At 36.1% G+C, this 27,150-nt stretch overlaps 1 protein-coding gene across 2 annotated transcripts in view; it reads left to right on the forward strand.

The window, feature by feature from the left end:
* The window catches only part of rtknb (rhotekin b), a 46,364-nt gene that overhangs the window by 6,767 nt on the left and 12,447 nt on the right, over positions 1–27,150 (forward strand). Inside the window, exons 3-12 of one of the 2 annotated variants that reach the window (XM_073824560.1) lie at positions 950–1,011; positions 1,465–1,518; positions 1,606–1,723; positions 3,346–3,585; positions 5,396–5,490; positions 5,758–5,864; positions 5,962–6,090; positions 6,390–6,552; positions 22,133–22,234; positions 25,841–25,940. In XM_073824560.1, coding sequence (XP_073680661.1) covers positions 950–1,011; positions 1,465–1,518; positions 1,606–1,723; positions 3,346–3,585; positions 5,396–5,490; positions 5,758–5,864; positions 5,962–6,090; positions 6,390–6,552; positions 22,133–22,234; positions 25,841–25,940 — 1,170 coding nt within the window. The remainder of the gene's footprint in view (positions 1–949; positions 1,012–1,464; positions 1,519–1,605; positions 1,724–3,345; positions 3,586–5,395; positions 5,491–5,757; positions 5,865–5,961; positions 6,091–6,389; positions 6,553–22,132; positions 22,235–25,840; positions 25,941–27,150) is intronic. The other variant, XM_073824561.1, reaches the window with a different exon arrangement.

The raw sequence follows: 27,150 nt of genomic DNA on the forward strand, positions 1-27,150 counted from the left end.
ATATATATATATATATATATATATATATATATATATATATATATATATATAAAAACAGATAAGGATAATAAAGATATAATTTTGATGAACTGTGGGAATTGTTTTCTTGTGAGTCTACTTAAAATGTTACCTATGTAGCAGTGTTAATTATGACAGCAAATTTTGATTTAGTCTTAGTCAGTCTTTTGACTAAAATACCATTTAGTTTTAGTCATATTTTAGTCATCTAAATGTGTTTTTGTTTTAGTATAGTTTTGGTCGACTAAATATCGTACGATTTTTGTAGGTTTTGTAAATTACCCATTAGATTTCAGCTGACTAAATCTACTGTAGATTTAGTCAGCTGAAATCTAATGGGTAATCTACAGTGAAATGCATTTATTAAGCATTTCTCTAAAATGACCAAACTCATTGTATAGGTTTTTTTATTAAGGTTTTATCATGATAGATTTAACTGCTGTGACACTCAACATGCCTTTATATTAAAATGAAATAAAACCACTTCTCATAAAGAAATAAGAACATAGTCTTCTTTTCAATGAGTTCATGAAATGCCAGAGAATAAGCTAATCGACTTTTGCGCTGCTTCGGTGTCTGCGCTCGTAAACCGGAACGCATTGAGTTCTCTTTTGCATCGTAAAATTTATCCATATGTCTTCTCTTCTCTTACTCCTAGATATTGACATTTTTTGGATGTTTTATGAGACTTGTGGCAAACGCTTACGTCCCACCGGATAGATCAGTTCAAGTTTATGCATCTTGACAAAAATGTCAATAGATTTTCGTCAGTTTTTGTCATTCAAAATGAGTTTTCGTTTTGTTATATTCTCGTTTTTGTTGGAGGAAAAATGTTGTTGACGAAAATTATTTGTCAACGACATTAACACTCCTATGTAGGCAGCTTACTATATTTAAATCAGTCACTGATCCATTGATTGAATGTTTTTAGGTCATCTGATGGTGGGCCTGGTGATGAGCGATTACCTTGTACTGGAAAAGTAGCCATTTCAAGTAAGGATACACACACACACACACACACACACATGTTTGTTTTTGTGAATTGTGGTGACATTCCATAGACTTAATGGTTTTTATACTGTACAAATGATATTTGCTATCACCCTACACCTTCCCTACACCTAAACCTAGCCCTCACAGGAGACTGTGCATATCTTTACATTCTCAAAAAAACGTATTCTGTATGATTTATAAGCCTTTTGAAAAGTGGGGACATGGGCAATGTCCTCATAAGTCACCCTCTCCTTGTAATACCTATGTCATACCCATGTTATTACACAAATTTGTGTCCTGATATGTCACAAAAACAAACACACACACACACACACACACACACAGACAAATCAACAACGTACTATGCCACTATATTACTTTACTATACTTATCTTATTATTTCCTTTGATTTGTTAATTGTTTTTGTTTTTGCATTTGCTTGACTTATCGCAGATATTCGCATTCCTCTCATGTGGAAAGACTCTGAGTATTTTAAAAACAAAGGAGGTGAGTTTGACTAGTCTATTATGACCACAAAATCAGTCTGTTATTTCGCTGATTTTCTCCTTTTCTGTCTCTCTTTTCTCTATCCAGAGCTGCACCAGTGTGCCGTGTTCTGTTTGCTGCAAGTGGGGACAGAGATTCACGATACAGATCTCGTAATAGTGGACAGGACGCTCACAGACGTCTGTTTCGATGAACCAGTGATATTGTAAGATACTCTTTATTTACTTTCTTAAATCCCTCTAAAATTCAAGGACAAAATGGAAATGGTCCTCTCCAAAATGGTCTTTATTACACATTTTAAACTTTTCAAATTTAGTCTACGGTAGTCAACATTTGAAGTGGATCAAAAAAAGTTCCTCAAAGTTGTCCTAAGACAAGAACCGGTATTGTTTTGGTTTTAGGACAACTTTGATGGAAGGTTTTGATCCACTTCAAATGTTGACTACTGTATATTTCATTATGTCATATTCATTAGTTATAGTGGGTGATTAGTTTAGTTGTAAGATTTAGTTGTTGCCTGAGCAAATAAAGAAGTTATTAAAAAGAAGTACTTATTTTATTTTATATATTTTGGTAAATATACACTATCACTCAGAGATTTGGGGTCATTAAGATGTTCTTGAAAGAAATTTATTCTTTCAGTAAAAACAAATTCTTTGGTTTGTCAGCATTTTTGTGTATTTGAACCCTTTCCAACAATGACTATATGATTTTGAGATCCATCTTTTTTACACTGAGGACAACTGAGGGACTCAGCAACCATTACAGGAGGTTCAAATGCGCACTGATGCTTTAAAAGTAAACACGATGCATTAAGAGCCAGGGGTATAAACTTTTGAACAGAATGAAGATGTGTACATTTATTTAGCCTAAATATCATATTTTTTCATTTAGTACTGCCCTTCAGAAGCTACAGAAGGTAATTTTCCAGAGGATAAAATAAGTAAAATTTACCCTGATCTTCAAATTCAAAAAGTTTTCACCCCTGGCTCTTAATGTATTGTCTTTCCTTTTGAGGCATCAGTGAGCGTTTGAACCTTCTGTAATAGTTGCATAGGAGTCCTTCAGTTGTCCTCAGTGTGAAAAGATGGATCTTAAAATCATACAGTCATTGTTGGAAAGGGTTCAAACACACAAAAATGTTGAAAAAACAAAGAATTTGTGGGACCTGATGGATTTTTACTGAAAAAAAAAAACAAAAAAAACAGGCAGTTTAACTGTTCTGGACAAACAAGGGACTCATGAAAAAATATCTGTTGGATCAGTCAGGTAACAAAACAGTATTAAGAATCAAGTGTATGTAAACTTTTGAACAGGGTCATTTTTATAAATTCAACTATTATTTTCTCTTGTGGGCTATGTGTAAACATCTTTATGTGAAATATCTTATTCAGGCATTTCATGCATTTTGTATGTTCCCTCTTATTTTCATAAAATAATTAACATTTTGCAGATTCTGCAAGGTGTATGTAAACGCTTGACTTCAACTGTAAGGTGTTACTTTACTGTACTATTGCTACCAGAATTTATATTTTGCGGAAGGACACCATTTAATAACCTTGCTTTAAAAAGATATTTTTGGTTTAAATAAAAGCAATAAGGTAATCGAGGCATGCTGTATTGCGAAAAAGTCCCAGGACTTATAATTCACAATACAGCACTGCCTGTTTTTTTTATTTCAGAAACATTTTACAAAATCTTACAATCCTATACTTTTAAATGGTAGTGTATACATTTTAAATATTAATTTTTTTTAAATCTCTGTAACTAATATAAAATGTTAAAGCTCCTTTTTTAGTTCAGTTACCTTATTTCCTGTCTTTATAGCACTGACGTGCCTCCAGGCTTTGACCTGCGGGTGGAGCTCTACAGCTGTTGTGCGGAGGAAGAATTCAGCACAGGCTTTTCCACTCGAAGGCTGAGCCGGCTGGGAAGCGGCTCCAGTAAGAAGTTCATGGCAACTTTGGAAACAGCAGCTTCCTGTGGTTCCCACAGCAGCGGAACCGGATCGGGAGGGAGTTCCCCTGGAGGAGAATCTCCAGTTCTGCTTCCTGCTCTGTCTTTACGGTGAGAGGCAGTATATATGTCATTGCATACAATATATGCAGTTCCACATACCAAAGTGTTGTACAAACAGATACATGACACTGGGAGATTGTTAAACGTTGAAACGGTCTCACAGTTTGGCTGCGTTTGCCGAAACCAGTTCACATACAGAAACAAACGCATCCATAGTGATTGTCAGTAGAGACAGACACACCTTGATTGTTTATTTTCTTAACATATGGTCTGTCTGAGAAAAAGACCAAAAAAATGAAGGAGATTGATGGTGAGAGATGTTGAAACCAATGACATATTTTTAGGGTGAATCTCATGGAGCTTGTCAAAAACATATCTGGGTCATTTTTCATATTTAAAAGCATTTTATATTTCAAGTATCTATTTTTTTTTTTTCTTTTGAGAATATGTTGTGTCATTATGTTTATGAGAATAAAGCACCACTTAAAATAATTTCTTTTTTCATTCTTATTATTTAATTATTGTAATTGTAAAGTAATTATACATCATTATAGTTTTATTTATTTTACTGGCTGTATTCCTTGCCAATTTTAATAATAATAATTGCAACATATCTATCGAGAGAGGCCAGTTTTCACTATTAGATTACAGAATCATTACTGACTCTAAAATGAATTGCAACAAAAGAACCCATTAAGAATTTGTGCTTAGCTCATTAAAAAAAAAAAAAGAAAAGAAAAAGAAAAAACTTGGGATGGTACATTGGAATGGTATAAAAATCTAGCACATTTTCTTGACAAATATTTGCATAATATACTGTTCACACAAAATTGTCTTTGTTTCTTAGGTTTTTTTTTAATTCTGGGATGAAGTATGACCTAAACATGTTGTGTTGTTGTTTCACTTTATTAAAACTGCATCAGTCCTCTATTTTTTGTGTTTTTAAACTCAAAAAAGTGTCAGTTCTAAATGTTCTAAAAGCAGTTTCATCTGAACAGAACTGATTATTTTAAGTTCAAAACATTCTTTGTATAACATATACTACCAGTCAAAAGTTTTTTAACAGAAAGTTTTTTAATGATTTTTTAAAGGAGTATCTTCTGCTCACCAAGCCTGCTTTTATTTGATCCAAAATACAGCAAAAGCAGTAATATTGTGAAATATTTTTACTATTTAAAATAACTGCTTTAAACTAAAATGTATTACTGTGATCAAAGCTAAATTTTCTGCATTTTTAGTAAATATATAAATTATTAATATATGCCGATTTGCTGTTCAAGAAACATTTTTTGTTAGTATTATTATCAATATTTAAAACAGTTGAATAATTTTTTTCAGGATACTTTATAGACTAGAAAGATCCAAAGGTCAGCATTTATCTGAAATAAAAAGCTTTTGTAACATTATACACTATACCATTCGAAAGCTTCAAATCAGTGTAACTTTTTTTGGAAAATAAATTATAGAAATTAATACTTTTATTTAGCAAGGATGCTTTAAATTGATCAAAAGTGATAATAAAGACATTAATAATGTTACAAAAGATTTCTATTTCAGATAAATACTGTTCTTCTGAACTTTCTAATCATCAAAGAAACCTAAAGAAATTCTACTCAGCTGTTTTCAAAATAATAATAAAAGTGTTTTGAGCAGCAAATCAGAATATTAGAATGATTTCTGAAGGATCATGTGACTGGAGTAATGATGCTAAAAATTCAGCTTCGAAATCACAGGAAAAAATTACATTTTAAAATATATTCAAATATAAAGCAGTTATTTTAAATAGTAAAAATATTTCAAAATCTTACTGTTAAAAAACTTGCTCACAGAAGTCTTTAATTTAACTTTTTGTCCTCAGGGGCCCTAAATATCACCTCCTGGCCCACACATCTCTGTCTCTGTGCCACATACAGAACTCTTTCCGAACACATGACCTGACAATATCAGAAACGGGTAAGAAAACTCTTTATTTGACACTTATTTTAATGGAATTTTTCAGAACTTTTTAAACGGAGCCTATTATACATGAGTTTGTGTTTACATATTGAGTCCGTAAGTGAAAATGTGAATTAAATTTCTGAGAAATTAGATTTTGAATCACACATTTTCATTATGGGAATTAATCATTTGAACGATTTGTTTACTCAGACCGTACTGTATCTCTATGCACATAATAACATGTTTGTTTTTGAGCTTAATCTGTTTTTATCTCTATTTTAGAGGAATCTTCGTTCTGGTTGCCGCTCTATGGTAGTTTGTGCTGTCAGCTCGTGGCCCAGCCTCTCTGTATGACTCAAGTCGTTAAATGTGGAAAACTCAGAATTCGGGTTTGTGAAAGATGATGCATTATTGTAATTAAAAACAAATAATCAATACTTTCCAAATCCCTATTTACACACCTAGTCATGTGTTTTTGTACCCAAGTCAGAGTCCAATCCTGAGGACTGGAGAGACGTCTACTGTGTCCTGAGTGGGTCAGATTTAAAATGTTACCAGCAGCAAGACGATACAGACTCTTTAGAGACACCACTCTTCACTATTCCCATTAATAAGGTAAGGAGTATTAATACACTTCTCTCATAGAACAGTTGTAGTTTCATCTTGTAGTCAAAAGAGGGCCAAGTTGTTTAGTTCCAAATTGTCTATGATAATATTTGTGTTATGTGAGTTTTTTTCCAGTAAGAGGATAAGTAATCTGCAGCACGTGTTTTTAAATCCAGTGTTACAGCATATTTGGTTTTGTAAGTTGTTTACTACATTGACCCCACGTGCTACAACCTCTCAATTGTTGTGCAGTTGTAATTGTTGTTTACACCTGGTCTTGAAACCATGTTTTTGCGTACTTGCTTTAGGATACCCGTGTACGTGCCACAGAGAGAGATCCGGCTCTAAATACTCACAGTATTACTATAACAAACCAGGGTGGCGATGAGAGCGCATACACAATTCTCACGTATGCATCTGAAGACACACATAACTGGATGGAAGCCTTCTGGCAGCATTTCTATGACATGAGTGAGTACCAAAGTTCCAAGAATGCACAGAATCACCTTTAAAAATCACTTCAGCAGTGTCATAAAAGGTTACAAATCCATCCATCCATCCATCTACAGTAAGGAAAAAAAAATATTTGATCCCCTGCAGATTTTGTATGTTCGCCCACTTACAAAGAAATGATCAGTCTATAATTTTAATGGTAGGTTATTTTAACAGTGAGCAACAGAATAACAACAAAAAAATCCAGAAAAACGCATTTAAAAAAGTTATACATTGATTTGCATTTAATGAGTGAAATACGTATTTGACCCCTTTGCAAAACATGATTTAGTACTTGTTGGCATCACAGAGGTCAGATGTTTCTTGTAGTTGGCCACCAGGTTTGCACACATCTCAGGAGGGATTTTGTCCCACTCCTCTTTGCAGATTCTCACCAAGTCATTAGGGTTTTGAGGCTGACGTTTGGCAACTCGAACCTTCAGCTTCCTCCATAGATTTTCTATGGGAGTAAGGTCTGAAGACTGGCTAGGCCACTTCAGGACCTTCTTCTTGAGCCATTCCTTTGTTGCTTTGGCCTTGTGTTTTGGGTCATTGTCATGCTGGAATACCCATCCATGACCCATTTTCAATGGTTCTCACCCAAGATTTGATGGTACATGGCCCTGTCCCTTGTCCCTTTGATGCAGTGGAGTTGTCCTGTCCCCTTAGCAGAAAAACCCCCAAAGCATAATGTTTTCACCTCCATGTTTGATGGTGGGGATGGTGTTCTTGGGTCCATAGGCAGCATTCCTCCTCCTCCAAACACAGTGAGTTGAGTTGATGCCAAAGAGCTTGATTTTGGTCTCATCTGATCACAACACTTTCCCCAAGTTCTCCTTTAGATGTTCATTGGCAAACTTCATTCCAGCCTTGTGTAGGTCTACAGTCTTTTCCTTGACATCCTTGGTTAGCTCTTTGGTCTTGGCCATGGTGGGGAGTTTAGAATCTGATTGATTGATTGCTTCTGGGGACAGGTGTCTTTTTATACAGGTAACAAACTGAGATTAGGAGTACTTCCTTTAAGAAAGTGCTCCTAATCTCAGCTCAGCTGAACTGGGAGCATGTAACTTTTTTGAAATGCGTTTTTTTTTTTATTTTTTTGTTGTTATTCTGTCTTTTACTGTTAAAATAAACCTACCATTAAAATTATAGACTGATCATTTCTTTGTCAGTGGGCAAACGTATCAGGAGGGGATCAAATATTTTCCCTCACTGTATCTATCTGTCTAAAACAGAATGTTTTAAACTACAATTTTGATGTAAACTTTAACACCATTGTTTTTGCTGGCGTGCAACCGCTGGTATGTCTATGCGGAAATCCTAGCACGACATTATCACTTTGCAGGTTTCCTTATTGTTGGGACAGAAGAACAAAATTCCCTTTTTGACATGTGTGGTATGCAAACAACACTTTTGCTGCAATCACAGATAGACTTATTCTTAAAGATGCTGGTTCCCTACAATCAGGCTTAATTCTAAAACAGAGATGGGATCCCAGACCTGTTGTGTTCCCATAATGAGACCGGTTTTCTTAACTGCAACTTTAAAGTTGCGTTGGATAAAATTTTTCTTTCACTTTCTTGGAGTGTGTACTTGGCTGTGCATGTATTGCTTTTTTTCTCCTTGATTGTTTTTCCTCATAGTTTTGGTTAAACTTGGAATGACAGAATGAGTAGTTGGTTTGTAATTCTGCTTTTCTCTCTTCAGAAATTCAATTGATATTTTAACTTGCATGAACTGCATTAGACAAGTTAGACTAGGCTAACCAAGTTAGCACTGTACAGACAAGTTAGCCAGGCTAATTCCCCTTTTCTATACATCTAAGCATTAATCCATCCCATACTTGAGATTTATTATATTTAGAAAGAAATAACAAAAGAATGTTTTTCATTTGGTTCATATTCGTTGCTTGTTAAATTTGATTCAGCAACTTTTAAACTGCGTTCATTGGAAATCTTCCTCAAATGTATCTTAGACAGAACAAAGAACAATGGCAGACTTATTCAGCACTGCATTGCCCACATTCCTAAACATATAGGCCACTTGAAATACAACAAAGAGTGCAAAACTATCAAGAATGAGCGATTAGGAATGGGAGTGTTGCTTATATAACATAAAATCAGTATAGTAATACATCATAAGAAAGAGAAACATAAACAATTGTGGGTGGATTGTTAAAATAAGTGATCGTTAAAGATAATTTAGTGTACCATATTGAAATGAGTTCAAGATATGAGCTTCTGTTTCATCAGTACTGTTTATAGTGTACACATTATATATTGTCTTGTGTATTTGCTTAATATGGAGAGGCCATTTAGTAGTCAAAGTCCTGAAACTTCCACAGAATTTAACACAAAACCCAAATGAAAAAATGGATATGGTTAAAATAAGTGACAGTTTAAAGGTATTGCACTTTTAAGAATTTTTACACATGGCCTTAAACTTTGCAAGGAATCCAGCCTTGTTGTTTTAAAGTCAGGTTTTGAGACCTGTTAGGCTTGAAGGTGAAAGCTTAAACTAAATTTATTTACTCTTTGCATAACCGCTTTTTTAAGTTTCCTAGTGACTTAAAGCTGTAGTAAGCAAATACATCTTTTGTCCACAACACGCTTTTGTGGGTATACAGTGATTGCGACAGTTAGGATTCATTTGCGAGATTTTTTATTTTTCAACAATATGGCCTGAGAAAGTGATAAATTAATAAGAAGTTTTAACGAGGACATTCTGATGATCTCCTGATATGATAAACAAGATAATAACTCAAAAGTAAACATGCACAGGTTTGCGTTCATATTTGCATGTGCATGACCACTTTTTTGGGGTATGAGGAACTGATATGCCTAAAAGGACAGCGTTGTCATCACTGACATAAAAAACCTTATCAAACTGGATTTTTGCCTAATCGCTCTTAAAAGCAGATGAACTGATGAACAACAAGAACATGAGAAAAAAGTAAAACAATACAAAGCCAAAGTAGATCAGAAAAAGACAAAGAGTGTAAGAGATTATAAAATATTGTTAATTAAAATAATTTTACACCTACATAAACCAGTTCTGTAATAAATTCAAAAAAATAATTTGAAATGAACAGTTCATCTGAAAATTTAAATACTGTAATTATTATATGGCTTCTTTTCATCTGTGGAGCACAACAGATGAACGTTAGTCATATGGATGTTTGTTATGCAATGTGTTTTTTTTTAAGTGCGACTTGTCACGTACAATATATACCCTGCCAATATCTTTTGCCAGTTGTTAAGCCCTTAATGAATGTGAAATATTTTTTCTCTTTGTCAAAGTAACAAGAGGGGTTTTGAACTTGACAAGGAATGTTACTGAACATTGTAAATATTAGTGTCCCACTGGCTAATAAAATCAGATGTCACTCAGCTATGTGGATTTTGACATCCACCCAAAATGTTCTTTCACATATTGTCATCAAAGTATTCAAACAATGCCTGATTTTAAAGAAGTCTTGTTGTTGCAGGTGACTTTAACCTGCCGGAATGTTCCAGCTTATAGAGTTTCATTTTCTGGGGGTGTTGTCTTTACATCTTTCCTTTGTCTTCGCTCATAGTTCTGGCTGTACATTTATGTAATGTTGTTTACAACCCCTGTTCTTCTTCCAGAAGGACGAAGTCAATAATTACATACATACATATTACATATACTTGGAATGACAGAATGAGTAGTTGGTTTGTAATTCTGCTTTTCTCTCTTCAGAAATTCAATTGATATTTTAACTTGCATGAACTGTATTAGACAAGTTAGACTAGGCTAACCAAGTTAGCACTGTACAGACAAGTTAGCCAGGCTAATTCCCCTTTTCTATACATCTAAGCATTAATCCATCCCATACTTGAGATTTATTATATTTAGAAAGAAATAACAAAAGAATGTTTTTCATTTGGTTCATATTCGTTGCTTGTTAAATTTGATTCAGCAACTTTTAAACTGCATTCATTGGAAATCTTCCTCAAATGTATCTTAGGCAGAACAAAGAACAACGGCAGACTTATTCAGCACTGCATTGCCCACATTCCTAAACATATAGGCCACTTGAAATACAACAAAGAGTGCAAAACTATCAAGAATGAGCGATTAGGAATGGGAGTGTTGCTTATATAACATAAAATCAGTATAGTAATACATCATAAGAAAGAGAAACATAAACAATTGTGGGTGGATTGTTAAAATAAGTGATCTTTAAAGATAATTTAGTGTACCATATTGAAATGAGTTCAAGATATGAGCTTCTGTTTCATCAGTACTGTTTATAGTGTACACATTATATATTGTCTCGTGTATTTGCTTAATATGGAGAGGCCATTTAGTAGTCAAAGTCCTGAAACTTCCACAGAATTTAACACAAAACCCAAATGAAAAAATGGATATGGTTAAAATAAGTGACAGTTTAAAGGTATTGCACTTTTAAGAATTTTTACACATGGCCTTAAACTTTGCAAGGAATCCAGCCTTGTTGTTTTATCTATACATTTTCCTCTTCAGATGAAACTGAATTAGGGCTGGGCCGATAGACAATGCCAAACAATCCATCTGACTGACATCACAATGTTGAGCCGGCATGGGAGGAAAAATTCTATTTCAATGTATTCTCTTGCAATTATATCGCCTGATGGGTGAAGCTGTCCTTCAGTCTGCTGGTCCTGGCCTGGAGACTCCGCAGTCTCCTCCCTGATGGCAGCAGGCTGAAGAAGCTTTGCATTGGGTGGGTGGGATCGGCTGCTATGCAGAGGGCTTTTTTGGTGAGACGTGTGCTGTAGATGTCTTGGAGGGAGGGGAGAGGGACACCAATGATCCTCTCAGCTGCTCTGACTATGCTCCAAACCACACAGTGATGCAGCTAGACAGGATGCTCTCGATGGTTCCTCGGTAGAATGTGTACATGATGGGGACTGGTGCTCTTGCTCTTCTTAGTTTGCGGAGGAAGTAGAGACGCTGCTGTGCTTTCTTGGCCAGTGCAGTGGTGTTGTTTGTCCAGGAGAGATCCTCAGTGATATGCACACCCAGGAACTTGGTGCTGCTCACTCTCTCCACAGACGCTCCGTTAACGGTCAGAGGAGCATGCTGAATGTGCACTCTCCTGAAGTCAACAACAATCTCCTTCTCCACATTCAGAGAGAGATTGTTGTCTCCGCACCACGTGGCCAGGCGGCTCACCTCGGTTCTGTAGTTTGTCTCATCCCTGTTGCTAATGAGACCCACCACAGTCGTGTCGTCCGCAAACTTGATGAAGAGGTTGGAGCTGTGTGACGGAGTGCAGTCGTGGGTCAGCAGAGTGAAGAGGAGGGGGCTCAGCACACATCCCTGAGGTGCCCCCGTGTTTAGAATGATAGTGCTGGATGTGTTACTGCCGACCCGTACTGCTTGTGGTCTTCCTGTGAGGAAATCCAAGAGCCAGTTACACAGTGAGGTGTTGAGCCCCAGCTGGATCAGTTTTTGTGTGAGCTGTTGGGGGATTATAGTGTTAAATGCTGAATTGAAGTCTATGAACAGCATTTGGACATATGAGTCTTTTTTGTCCAGATGTGTGAGTGCTGAGTGGAGTGCAGTGGAGATGGCATCATCGGTCGAGCGGTTGGGCCGATATGCAAACTGGAAGGGGTCCAGTGAGGGGGGGAAGGACAGATTTAATGTGCTGCATGACTAGCCGTTCAAAGCACTTCATGAGGATGGGAGTAAGTGCAACTGGACGGTAGTCATTAAAGCAGGAAGGAGATGACTTTTTTGGCACCGGAATGATCGTGGTTGCTTTGAAACAGGTGGGGACGACAGCCTGGGAGAGTGAGATTTTAAAGATGTCTGTGAAGACATCAGTGAGTTCCACTGCACAGTCTCTCAGTACACGACCAGGAATGTTGTCAGGACCCGGAGCTTTGCGAGCGTTGATCCTGCTGAGGGATCTCCTCACACTGTCCGGGGACAAAGTCATCACCTGGTCGCCAGGAGGGGGTGGGGTCTTCTGTGCTGTGGTGCTGTTTTGCACTTCAAAGCGAGCGAAGAAGGTGTTCAGCTCATTCAGCAGGGAGATAGTGCTGTCACAGGTCTGTGGAGGGGGCTTGTAATCTGTGATGGTCTGTATGCCCCGCCACAGGCTCCATGTGTCTCTGCTGTCATTGAAGCGACAAGATATTCCTCTGGAGTACTGTCTCTTAGCCTCTCTGATGCCATGGGAAAGGTTGGCCCTAGCTGTCTTCAGGCTCGCCTCGTCTCCAGCTCTGAAGGCAGCGTTCCGAGCTTTCAGCAGCCTGTAGACCTCCCCTGTAATCCATGGCTTTTGGTTGGCACGGACAGTCATGGTTTTGGTGACTGTTACATCCTCAGTGCATTTGTTAATGTAGGCTGTAACAGTCTCTGTGTACTCCTGGAGGTCAGTGGTGTTGTTGTAAGTGGCAGCCTGCTTAAACATATTCCAGTCTGTGGTGTTAAAGCAGTCCTGTAAAACCTCTGAAGACCCCTCTGGCCACACTTGTATCTGCTTACGAACTGGTTTGGTGACTTTAACAAGCGGTCTGTAAGAGGGCATTAGCATAACAGTGATGTGATCAGAGGCGCCGAGGTGGGGGAGCTCCTCTCTGGGTGGTGTAAACAAGGTCCAGTGTGTTATTTCCCCGTGTTGGAAAGTCAATGTGTTGCTGTATTTTTGGAAACACACTCTTTAAGTCTGCATGATTGAAATCCCCAGCTAGGATGAGAAAAGCATCTGGGTGGGCTGTCTGCTGCTCACTGATGTGCTGATACAGTTTATATAGTGCCTCACTCCTGTTGTTGTTGGAGGTGGGAGGGATGTACACAGCACACAGCAGTATAGCTGTATGTTCCCTCGGTAGATAGAACGGCCGGCACTTAATAACCATAAATTCCAGCACTGGTGAGCAGTATTTGCAGACTACAACAGTATCGCGGCACCAAGCGTCATTGATATAAACACAAAGTCCGCCACCGCGGGTCTTACCCCCCGTGACGACAACTCTGTCGGCACGATAGCATGTCAGCTGGTCGAGCTGAATGGCGCGGTCTGGGACACTGTCGCTGAGCCATGTTTCCGTGAACACAAAAACACAACAGTCCTTTACATTCCTTTGAGATGAACGTAGTAGTCAGATGTAGTCCAGTTTGTTGTCTAATGAGTGTACGTTGGCCAGAACGATGGAATGGATAGCGGGTTTGTGTGGGCTAGCCGCTAGCCTAGCTCGGATACCTCCGCGCTTACCCCTCTTCTGCTTCCTTTCACACCGCTTGAGGCGCCTCCATTGTGGGCAAGGTGCAGGAGTGGGGGTCGGTGATTGAGTAGGCCTCCGGAGCAGACCCAGATCATTCAGCTCTTCAGCGCCCACAGTTCAACTTAAAAACTTTGTTTCTGCCGTTGTCGTGCAAAAATGTTCGGCTATAAACGCACTTAAGGGCAGATAAACGCGACGAAGACGTACAAAAACACTGCGACTTACAGGAACGAAAAACACGAAAACACTGTTTGGTCGGGAGAGAGAGAAGCCGCTGCGTGTGCACGCGCCGCCATCTTGATCAGAATGAAGGTATATGGCATAGGAGAGGGCAAAAAATCTGCAGAAATGGTTTTACAGGTCCATTTACAACCCTAGGATTTGTCCCTAGAATGAAATGCTTGGTTATTGCCTTATTTGGAAGGTTCCTGCATAATAAAGAGGAGCTTTGCTCTGATTGGCTGTCTCACAGAGCGGCTCGCTCACACAGCTGTAAGGAAACACATGGAGGAAATATATATTTAATTACGGCCGCTTCATTTATTTAACTCTAGCCGCTTTTAATATGCGGTTTGTTGAATCTGCTGTTTTGAATCCTCAACATCTTACTCTCACTACAGTGATCGCATGTGCACCTTGTACTAACCTTATACTGCAGCGAAGTAGTATAACGTAAGAAGGACTTAACACACAAGTTTTGATGCTTTAGTGATGCTCAGGATCTGTAAATCATTGGCCATCATCAGTGCACTCATCTATTCGTTTATGTGGTAAGTAAAATCTTATGTACAGGCTACCGCTAGCGTTAAGCTAACCATGTCCCTTCAGTGGCTCGCCTTATTTTACTGATGTACTGACGTTAATGATGATTGGGAGATGCAAATATTGGGGGCGTAACTATTAACGATCGGGACTATTGCATAATAGTCGGTTTTATGTTGGAATTGACCTATTTTTCAGTGGTCTTTTGCAGACACCAGATTTATATAAGAAGGAGGAAATGGTGGTGTGTGAGACTCATGGTATGTCATGTCCATGTACTGAACTGTTATTATTTAACTATGCCAAGCTAAACACAGTTTTCCATTTTATGGCACCTTTAAAACATATTTTACAACATTAGCTGTTTGTCAGCATGGCCGTAACCAGGGTTTGAAAATTAATGAGGTCAAAGGTTAAGAACTGTTCTATAATAATCCCTACAAATATGATATACACTGTTTTTGATAGCATTCATAATGTTTCTGACAGATAATATCATGATGTTTTTTGTGTTTGCCTTACCAAATGTGGTATCCTGTCAGCAATAACCTGTCCATGGGCTTTTTGGTTACTGTCAGTCTAAGTGCCGTCAATGCAGTGTTGCCAGATATTCTATGAAAACAAATAAAAACCTTTAAATAAATAAAAAATAAAGCGAAATTAGTTCAAATCTTCTGCAAATAATCTAAGATAAAGATATCGCTCTACCAAAACTGCAACTATCCTTCCCTTTACTTTATTAACTTTTTAAACTGTCAAATTAGGTGTAAAAGATAAATCCAAAGATGCTTACAAAAACTGGATCTGGCAACACAGTGCCCGTGCCCTCAATCACAACTCTCTCACTCCGCGTCGCAGCGATCATTCTTGGAAACTGACTAGACTTTGTTATATGTAGACCCTCATATGAGGAGTTTTAAACTGCAAATTAGTCATTCAGACAACACATTTTATTTTTGTACATGAAAAATGTATTGTGGCCTCATAGTTGTTTGTCAGTGATGCTCAGGATCTGCAAATCATTCGCCATTGTCCAATTTGTCATGTGTCCATACTCTGTTTATGTGGTAAGTAGAGAGTAAGCATTGTACCATAATCGGATATCCGTTTTATAATATCGGATTCATCGATAAATGCCGCCATGTTGTGGGTGTTTTCAGAATTGGGGGCAGGATCGCCCCTGCTGCACGTCTGATGCTAATGATACACTGGGCAACTTTTTAAGCAATGTTGCCGGGCAACTTTGGCAAATGTTGCCGTCAACAGGCAGCCAGGTGTGATACAGGGCCCACAACTGAGCTAAATTTTCCAGATAGAAATGTGTTACCCATTCTCAATGGGAAAGTGCCCAAGCAACATTGCTCAAAAAAAGTTGCCCGATAAAATTGCTCACAAAGTTGCCCCGTGTATTATCAGCCTGAGGGGAGACGAGACAACAACAATGGGCCTGCATAGGTAAAGCACTTGCTTAGCTGTAATTAGTAAACATAACAGCCATTAATGCACATATTAGATGTGTTACATAAATGCCTGATATGTAGCTATATATGCAGCTTGGCTCTAAAAAATAGAGAGGAACTCACAGAGTGAGTACTAAATTTAATTCTCTCTGTTGTCTATATGGTCATCATTAGTCTTGTGAAATTGGAGTCACGTAGGCTAAAATAATAAAAAGTCCTGTCCATATAAAGACATAACTTTGCATGAACTAAATAATACAGCCATGAATGAGCACATGTTGAAAATGAAAGCACTGAATTTATGCTGCTTTCCAGGCAGGTTTTTGAGCCCGTAAGTCATGACTTCAAACCATGACACACAACTTTGTAGCATTCCAGGCAAGTCATGCCAGACTGCCTGAGCGCAAAGAAATGTGGTAGCAAGATGTGAACAAGCCAGCATGTATTATTTATTATTATTATAATATTATTAATTTGATTGCAAATTTATATTGTCCTAAAGTCTATTTCTCACAGTGAACCACTTGCATAAACACCACATCCGTAGGGGCTGCCATTGTTGTTTTGCGGGCTATGTGACGCCTGAGTGCGGAACTGGGAGTACATCGATCTAGTACGAGTTCACAGGTGGAAAATCACGAGTTTGACTGCCGTTTCAGTCCACTTTCACAGGAAGAAGTTTGGAAAAACAAGGGTAACGGGTTGCCTGGAACATGCCATTAATTCTCTCTCTGTTGCCTGTATGCTCATCATTAGTCTCTTGAAGTTGGAGTGACGTCGGTTAAAATAATCAGTCAAGTCTTGTCCCAATACAGATACTTTGCATGAAGTAAATAATACATGCTCATCATTAGTCTCATGAAGTTGCATTCATATTACTGTTCACTCACCGGGTTGATGTTTGAAATGCCTTGAAGTGACTTTTTACAAGATTCACTTGTTTAAACACCCTGAATTATATTAACATTTACTATATAACCATTATTTCGCTAATACACATCTAAATAAATACAACTCTATGGAAATTAATTATTTATTTTCTTTGGGCAACCCTGCTGAAAAAACCTAGGGTGGTTGGATGGTTTTAACTGGTCAACCAGGCTGGTTTTAGAGGGGTTTTGGGTTTTTAGACCAGCTAAAACCAGCTACTTCCAGCTTAAACCAGCTAAAACCAGCCAACCAACCTAGGCTGGTTTTAGCTGGGGGGTTTTTTCAGCAGGGCGAGTGATTGCAGTTTGAGTAAGCATATAGTTTTATGTAAATGCATAGATATACAGCACTTTTGTCAAAATCTAGAACGGCAAAAACGTTAGTAATTCTGATATAACATACCAGTTGAGAAATGCAATAAAATACAATGTTTTGTTTGTTATATTCTAATATTCCAGAGAATATATTATTCAGTGAATTAACATTATCCAGTGAATTATTCTTCACTCTTTATATTAAACAGCTTATAAACCTACTAAAACTGTAGTTAAAAATAAAGTTGATATGACTCCTTTATTTTCTCCATTTGAAAACATTAGACATTCTACATTTATTTAGCTTAGTGTTGCAGCTGATGCTTTTTAAAAATAAAATGTGTTCATTATTGTAATATGAAGATTAAATTTAACATGAAAGACTGCTCATTTTCAACACTTTTTTTAAAGATGACTTTAGTTAATAAATATCGGCTCTGCATATCGGTTATCGGACACATAAACATGCAAATAATCTACACCGATCACTAGTAGTAAGGGATTTTTAACGTACTGTAATGTAACAGGCTACCACTAGCAGGCGCCTAGCCTTGTCTCTTTAGTCGCTCTGTAGAACGTGTTCTTTGCTTTCCGCACCAAATGCCTATACCCTCTGATGTCATCATCTATTGTTATGTTTCACTGTAGATGTCGTCTGATTCCAATTAGGTAAACATTGCCCAACCCTAAACTGAATTAAATTTATTAGCAAGGCTTTGTTTCCAAATGTCAAGAATTCCCCATTGCTAAGCAGCCAAACGTTAATTCTTCCTGTAATTGAGATTTATTAAAATTAGAAACTGAAGTAACTGAGGGGTGTGACACTTTTGGTTCACAGCAAATTAATTTATTAATTATTGCTTGGTTGTCAATTTGATGAGAGTCAGTTCTTGAGAAATCTTCCTGTAATGTATCTTAGGTAAAACAAAGAACAATGACAGAGTTAAGTAGTCCACATTCCTGAACAGGCTGCTTGAAAAACAACAAAGAGTGCCATACTAATAACAATGAGTGATGAGGAATGGGAGCGTTACTTTTATCGGTAAGGTTACATAATATAAGGGTTGTCAATCAACTAAGCCATTCCACAGCAATCCATTTTGCAATTATTGCAATTATTATATGGGCCATTCATACAGAATTGGTGCAAACTGCTGTCCCACAAGTTAAAAAACATTTAAAATGTTTACTCACAATAATATTTAAAATATCACTAAGCTTAACTGTTTAGAACTGTGATAGGTAACCATCTTTGAGCTAGGTTCAAAAGTATCTTAAATTGTCACTACCAAATCAGTCCCGACCAAAACATGTCAGGATTTGGTAGATAAATAAAGTTTGTTTCTATTTTAGTATTGTTTAGTAGTGTTTTAGTATGCAAGTTAAAATTCTGTAAAGTTATGTGGTCACAAAGCATTATTGTCACTACCAAAAAATGTGCAGTCACTACTGAAATATGGGATATTTTGTCAAAAAAAGTATACTGAATTAAGATGTTATGATAGTTTTGGTCCAATGTATATTCAAACTAATCAATCCTATACGTTTGAAATCAAGTATGATCAATGTTTTGCCTTTTACAAAGAAAATATGATTCAAAATATGACAAATCTTATCAATTACACTTGAAATATTGTTAAAAATGTAAAAAAAAAAATGTTAATAAAATAGCAAGAAATAAATTTACAATGTAGATGTAAGCAACATCTTAATAGGTCAATATAGCCCTTTTAATTAAATTATTATTACGGTGTTTCAGTAGTGACAATTTGGGGTGAGGACAAATATTCCAAAACTTTCTGAAAATACAATATGAGAATTAACTGCATAAGTACTAGTAATGTGTAGCTTGGATATTATACAATTTGCATAAATTGTAAAAAAAAAAAAAAAAGGACACTTTTTTTCAAGATGTTTCCAACTCTGACTTTGGGCCAGTTCCGTAGAATGGCCCATATAGCAATATTAATATAGCAATCAATTTTGCAATTATTCATGTTTTAAGATTTTTATTAAGATTTACCACCTTATAGATTTACTAATTTGATTCCAAATGCCAGTTGACTCACTTTTTATGATGTCTGAAAAGCTGCATTTGGAAAGATACAAGCTATTAGCAGTTATCCAACCGTGGAAATACACTCTTCACTCAACAGGTTTTGGCATTTTTTGAAACCAAGTTACTTTCTTGAGCAACACAGAAGCACAGACAGATGTGGGTGGATGTTAAAATGAGTGTTCATTGGAGATCATTTATCTTTCGATGTGGATAAACTGGTTTTAGTGGAAAATTACTGGAATAAGGAAATGTTACAAGGAAAGAAGTGTTATAAGGAAACCGTTCCCTCCCCAAAAAGTGTTTGAAATAACTTTGAATAAAATATAATATTATTGCCCAACAACCAGCAGATATGTCTGACTGTGGTTAAATGCGCCATTAAGCATTAATGTTATGTAAGATTAACAGTGCTTGCTTACTCAACAAACTTTGTAATATGATGGATATGTTTAAAAAAAATCTGAAGTATGCATGCATATCACGCTGACATACAATTTTTTTTTTTCAAGTACAGTAAAAAGTGTCAGCTGACAGAAATTGTGTAAAAAAGACGCGTTTTGCTGTTTTCACTGCTATTTTACTTAATTTTACTGTTTTATTTATTTAATATATTTTTAAACAATCAAAAAATGTAGTCAATTATTTTTTCGGATTTTCACTTCATATATGTATATTCAAGCTTTTAATTTGTCTTGTATTTTATGACCTGCCATCACTTGACCTGTATTTTAAAACTCAGTACATACATTGGATAACAGAATGAGCTACAGAGTACAATGCTTTCTTTATTCAGCTGATAGAACAGGTAGAGATTGTTAACTTGCTTCATACTTCAATTAGGATTAGAAATGAAGACAAGAATTCTCTCCCAGCAGCAATATGCTGTATTAAACAAAGCCTGCTTTCTTTTCTCGGCTTTAAGGAAAATTACTTTTTTATTTGAATCCTTCAGCTATTATATTCAGTGATTTTTAATACATGGACAGTGTTTGTTTTTAAAAGAAGTAGAAATGGGTAGAGATGGGTTTAAAAATATATCACATTCATGTGACCAGCTATTTTATTGATTCGAAAATAAAATAAAAATAAATAAAAAAATGTTTTTTTAAAAAGTCACCTCGGCCCCTAGTGTCAAAATATACAGTTGTATTTGCTTTGTAAATGCATTTTAGCCACCTCTGAACAGCATTAAACAGTCTGTGTAAAGACATTGACTGTAAATGGCACTTCTAAAACACTTCTTTGCCACCTTTGCAGTATTAATTAGGTATTAATTAGGCCTGCTCAAAATTCAGTGTAAAGACACAATGCTGCGTCAAACCCGGACTAAATTATGCCTGCTTAGAGAAACCTCAGCCCCTAGTGTCAAAGTATACTGTTGTACTTGCTTTGTAAATGCATTTAAGCCACCTCTGACCAGCATTAAGCAGTCTGTGTAAAGACATCTGCTGTAAATGGCATTTCAGAAGCACTTTTATGCCACCTTTGCAGTTTAAATTGTGCATTAGTTAAAGCTGTTCCATGACTGCTCAAAATTCTGTGTAAATATGTAATGCTGCGTCAAACCCGGACTAAATTATGCCTGCTTAGAGAAACCTCAGCCCCTAGTGTCAAAGTATACAGTTGTACTAGCCTTGTAAATGCATTTAAGCCACCTCTGACCAGCATTAAGCAGTCTGTGTAAAGACATCTGCTGTAAATGGCACTTCAGAATTGCTTCTGTGCCACCTTTGCAGTGTAAATTAGGCATGAATTAAGGCTGCTCTGTGCCTGCTTAAAATTCTGTTTAAATATAAAATGCTGCATCAAAACCAGACTAAGTTATTCCTACTCAGAGCCACCTCAGCCCCTAATATAAAACAACACAGTTGTATTTGCTGTTTAAATCTATTTATGTTGCCTCTGAGCAGCATTAAACAGTCTTTGTAAAGATGCCTTATTGCCACGAAATGCCTTTGCAGTGTAGATTTGAAGTCATGCAACTCGAGTCCACAGCACTATGTAAGATTTCTAAATGTATTTGATACTGAGCAGTTTTATATCCTTACACATTAATTTTCAAAACAGGTAAATTCCTCTGCGCTGAGTCACAACATTGAATATGATTTATTTGTTTGTTTGGCCAACTGGAAAGAGTACAATGCATGTTCTAAATAATGCCCTTATCTCTGATTGTAAAATAGGTGTTATGCAACTGCCACGTTCTGAAAAGATAAGGACAAACGTTGAAGCGTTGATCAGACCGGTTTCTGTGAAGTCGGTTTTGGTTTCTACGTAATGATGTCAGGAGATTAATATTGTGTGTCAAAAAGAGGGCTTTTTTTGTACATTCAAAAAATTTTTACACCCAGTCTTATATCCTTGTCTTATGGCTAATGTGTCATGATGAGTTGAAAAGCATGCGGTCTGTTAGGCGTGTCACGAGAAAAAACACTGAGACAGGTGTTCTGATTTCTTAGAAGCTTAACATACAGAGTTCCTGAAGGCTTGAAATTCAATACATGTCTTACACAAATATGTAGACATGAGCATGTAGCGCCTCGCTAAAAAGCATCCTTGTTTAATGGCTGTGTTTCAGCTATTTTCATGCTAGGTATTAATTACATGGCGTGCAAGAATGATGTTTTTTTTATGGCCTGCGTCCTCTAAATGTTAACAGATGGACAGTCTAGTTTGTCTGTGTTTCACACTTACACTGAAACCCTTGTTTAAGTCCTCAGGTATTCAAAATTATGCACTTACACTCAAACAAAACAACTTTTAATTGACGGCCTGTGCTTTTCTATGTAGGTCAGTGGAAACAGTGCTGCGATAAGCTCATGAAGATCGAGGAACCTTCTCCAAAGAAAATGGTGGCGGTGACGAAACAAGGCTCCCTGTATCATGAAATGGGTAAGAGCATTTTGGGATTGGAGAAAGTCACCAAATAAGACACTGTTCTTTTTAAAATATACTTCAACAAGAAAAAAAAAAAACTTTATTCCAGCTATTTTCCAAGGCAACATTTCTCATTTTCATTTAGTTTCTTGATGTACTAAAAGAACAAAAACTAAGGGTGTGTAGTTCGGTTCGTTTGGTTCATTTTGTTCGGACCAAAAAGGAAAATAATATATTTAGTCCTTGTCCTCTTGCATTTACACTGGCATTTTTGACAGCAAACCTAAAGATACCGAACCTAAAGGCATAGTAATATTTGGTAGGGTTGAGTGACGTATATTTTGTAACGGAACTCACCGAACACTCCAAACAAAAGGAAATTATGCGTTTGACTTAAAGCGGCGCTACTCATCGCTGCTTTAAGTCAAATACACCTAATGCCATTGTTGCATGTATATATTTTTAATCTTACCACCTGCAAACTCACAAAGTACTCATAAAAGACACTTAACCTCCTCGTTGCTCCACTTTTGCCCTCTGCTCATTTTGTTTTGGATGCACCACTTGTTCCCTTCGTGAAATCATGTCGCATAGCGTCGCATCTTGTCATTACTTCCTGTTTTTGGTTAGTTTAGAAGTATTTGGTCTGTGTTGCATTCATATTTCATTTGAACCACACCAGAGTTTGTTTGGAAGCGGACCGAGACCCATCTTTTTTAGTGGTCTCAGTCCGCTTGTTTAGTGTGCACCAGGGTTCAGATGGCAGCGTTCACCCTTACTCAAATGAACCGCAGTGACAGAGCAATCAAGTGTGAACACACCCTAAATCTGAAATAAAAATGCATGAAACCTACATGGACATTAGCAAAATTAATAAAAAAGATAAGAATACTAAAACATAAAACTAAAATTAAAAAGAAAACGAAAAATATAAAAACAAACTCAAAATAAATATAGCGGCAAGCAGCGATGACGGGCCCAAGCCATCAGCGCAATACCACCAAGGTGGCATCAGAAAAACTGCGCACGGCGGGCTTATGAATTTACAGTAACCCTTTTGGACTTGGGCCCTAATAATAATCCTTAGAATAACAATAGGGCCCTTCGCCCTTATCGGCTTGGGCCCTAATGATAAAAATAATAATAGTATCTCAACTGTACTAAATTGTGTATTGTGTTTTTTATAAGGTGAGATATAAGAAAGTTTATTAAACAAAAAGTTTTATTTGAGGTAGCAGTGTGTATTTAGTAACTTTATTTTAGCAAATTAATTTGATTAAAAAACACTTTTATTTACTTTATAACATAAGAACACTAAAACGTCATTACAAACAAGAACCAGGAAGATATGATCTATTTTTTATTTTTAACCATGTTATAGAAATGATTTTGAGTTAAGATATCCTTTTGTGCTCAACCTTTTTATCTGTAGTAGTCAGGTACACTATTGTTAAGATTATACAATAATCACTTGCGTAATTTTAAAAATATGACCCTGGACCACAAAACCAGTCTTAAGTAGCTGGGGTATATTTGTAGCAGTAGCCAAAAGTACATAGTATGGGTCAAAATTATTGATTTTTCTTTTATGCCAAAAATCATTAGGAATTTAATTAAAGATCATGTTCCATGAAGATTTTTTGTAAAATTCTTACTATAAATATATCAAAATGTACTTTTTTGATTAGTAATATGCATTGTTAAGAACATAATTTGGACAACTTTAAAGGTGATTTTCTCAGTATTTTGATTTTGTTGCACCCTCAGATTCCAGATTTTCAAATAGATGTATCTCGGCCAAATATTGTCCTATCCTAACAAACCATATATCAATAGAAAGCTTATTTATTGAGCTTTCATAAGATGTATATATCTCAATTTTGTAAAATTTTACCTTATGACTGGTTTTGAGGTCCAGGGTCACATATGCAAACTTACTTTGTTCAGTGTTATATAATTTCAGTTGTAGACCAGATCTAAGCCAGTCAAAATTGTATATACTACAAACATATCATATACAAGCAGACTGCAGGCTAATAGCACATACTGTACAGAAGCTTTTTTTATATAAATGGAGACAAGTTGGTACTAAGCTCCGGAAGTAAGACCTAACTGCACATTTTGATTGAATATACTTTGTCATACATCAGATCAGATACGTAAAATAAAAACTACACATACAGACCTTTTCTTGAACTTAGCCGACATATGATATACATATGATGCTAATTTAAGCATAGTACATATTTCCCTCAATCACCCCACCCTACTGGGTGGGGATGTATTTCCTTTCCAGACCTATTAGTTGACAGACAGGTCAACAAAGCGCCGAGCCAGACGTGCCGTCAGGCTATTCATTTGTAATCGCTTGTGACTCTTACACACTACAGCCAGAGAACTAAGATGCAATATGTGCGGCATCTTTAGACATTTGTTCTTTGAAGATCAAACCTGTTCAGGAGAACAGAAAGAGCCAAAAAATGTGTGTGGAACATGACGTGTTGACAGATTTAAAAAGCCCAAATGCACAACAACTAAAGAAGAAAATCAATATAGTGTCCGCTGACTGACTGTCATTCACTTCATTCTTTATATTGCATAGCTCACCCCGAAAAAGAACATCATTGTCATTACTTATTTACCTTCATGTTGTTCCACACCTGTGTGGCTGGCTTTCTTCTGCAAAACACAAAACAAGATATTTCGAAATAATGTTTGGGGCAAAACGGCTTTGAACTCCATTGATAGTTATTCTAAATATCTTCTTTTGTTTTTTGTTTTTGTTTTTTTTTTTTCATATAGGTTTGGAATGACATGGAGATAGTAAATAAGAACAGAACAGTTTAGGGTGTGTCTTTTTAATACATTCACATCATGTTAAACATGCAGAGTGTACATTTAAAGGTATTTTGATTATACAAATGTAATAATTACTGCTGCCAGAGGTTAAGACTTGTGATTTAATTAAAATGTTTAAAGCAGTTACGTTTTAAAACATCTTTATGGAATAATAATAATATTTCTTTTAGATTAATTTATTTTTAATGAATATTTTTAAATATACATTTCACTTATTCATTCATTTTATAATAATAAATCGGTAACACTTTACAATAAGGTTCATTAGTTAACATTAGTTAACCACATTAGTTAACATGAACTAATAATGAACAGCACTTATACAGCATTTATTAATCTTTGTTAATGTTAGTTTCAACATTTACTAATACATTATTAAAATTTTGTTAACATTAGTTAATGCAGTGTGAACTAACATGAACAAACAATGAACAACTGTATTTCCATTAACTAACGTTAATAAAGATTAGTAAACACAGTAACAAATGTATTGCTCTTGGTTAGTTCATGTTAGTTAATACATTAACTAATGTTTAACTAATGAACCTTATTGTAAAGTGTTACCAATAAATCATTAATGATAATACATTAATAATGATTAATAATACATATATTTAATAATATTATAAAAAAACATGTTTTTAGGCACAATTTTCATATCTCACCAGATAACAAGACTATAAAGTAATTTTTAAAAACACCAGGTCTCTAATTATGTGGTTTCTGAAACATGTTTTGTTTGTCTACATATTTTTTATACAGTTACACAGACATCCACCCAGACCAGAAACCATCTGCTACCCCTGAACAGACCTGTTTCTTCTGAAATCCAAAGCCTGCTGTCCACCTATTATAATGACAGGTGATAGAGATTCAGACAAGCATTCAGATAAACACACGCGCACACTAAAAAAGTAACGCCTGGATGGCAGATGTCCTCATCTGTACTCTCAAGGCATGTGTGTTCATTAGATGAAGCACACATTGTGACGGTAACACAGTGTACCTGGCTGTGACACCTGAATAGGTTCTAGGCATCCACATTAATTTGAATGCCCGGGAGTGGCTTCCCAACATACAAAATCATCTGAATTGTTCACCTTTGCAGTGATAGACATTCAATTGTATTATAATTTCAATGAAAGCGATATAGAGGCATGTTACCACATTCAAGCTTGTTCACACATGCCATAATAGTTTAGGTGTGGTGTCACTGTCACACAGGCCAAACTCTGGCACACATCTGTCAGCAAACTCTGATTCATCTGCATCTTATGTAGTGATGATGAGACACAAAAGTTCAACTGTGGTATCCTCATACTTGATAGGACAGCTGAAAACAAACAAGTTTAATTTAGACTATTTACATAAGATATTGACAAATGAGCTTTGTTTTACTAAGCTGTGATTCTAAGGTATTGAAAAGAAATGAAACTATAAAGGTAAAACCGTAGCTAAACTTGAGAACTTGTTGATTTGAATGTGAGAACTACAAAGCTCTGATGTGACCAGCTGAATCTTTCTGAAACACCCTTTTGCACTTGAGTTTCACTGTACGACCTCAAGTTGGCACTTACAACCTCACAGATCTGGCAACCCTTGACCAATGAACAATGCCGGCCAGTGCGACTTGCCATGCGAAAAAGCATTTTTCCCAGATCAGAAAAAATATAGATTATTGATTTTGGATTATTTGATTTGATTTGATGTGATTTGATTTGATTTGATTTTGCCCGTTTTTGTACAATGTGGAAATGGTGGTGTTTATTGAAGACCTTTATCAAATTATTTATATATATATATATATATATATATATATATATATATATATATATATATATATACACACACACACATTTATAATTTATTATTTATTTGTTTATTAAGCATATACTACATAAAATCACATCCATGTCCCACAGAAAAAAACTATTTTTTTCAATATGTTTTTGGAAGCACTGTTTTTATTTTATTTTATTATATTTTGCCCCTTTTTGTACAATGTGGGAGTGGTAACCTTATATAATTTATGTATAATTTATTATTTATTTATTTATTAAGCATATACTACA

The sequence above is a fragment of the Garra rufa genome, chromosome 19 (genome assembly GCF_049309525.1).
Source record: "Garra rufa chromosome 19, GarRuf1.0, whole genome shotgun sequence".
NCBI classification, from domain to species: Eukaryota; Metazoa; Chordata; class Actinopteri; order Cypriniformes; family Cyprinidae; genus Garra; species Garra rufa.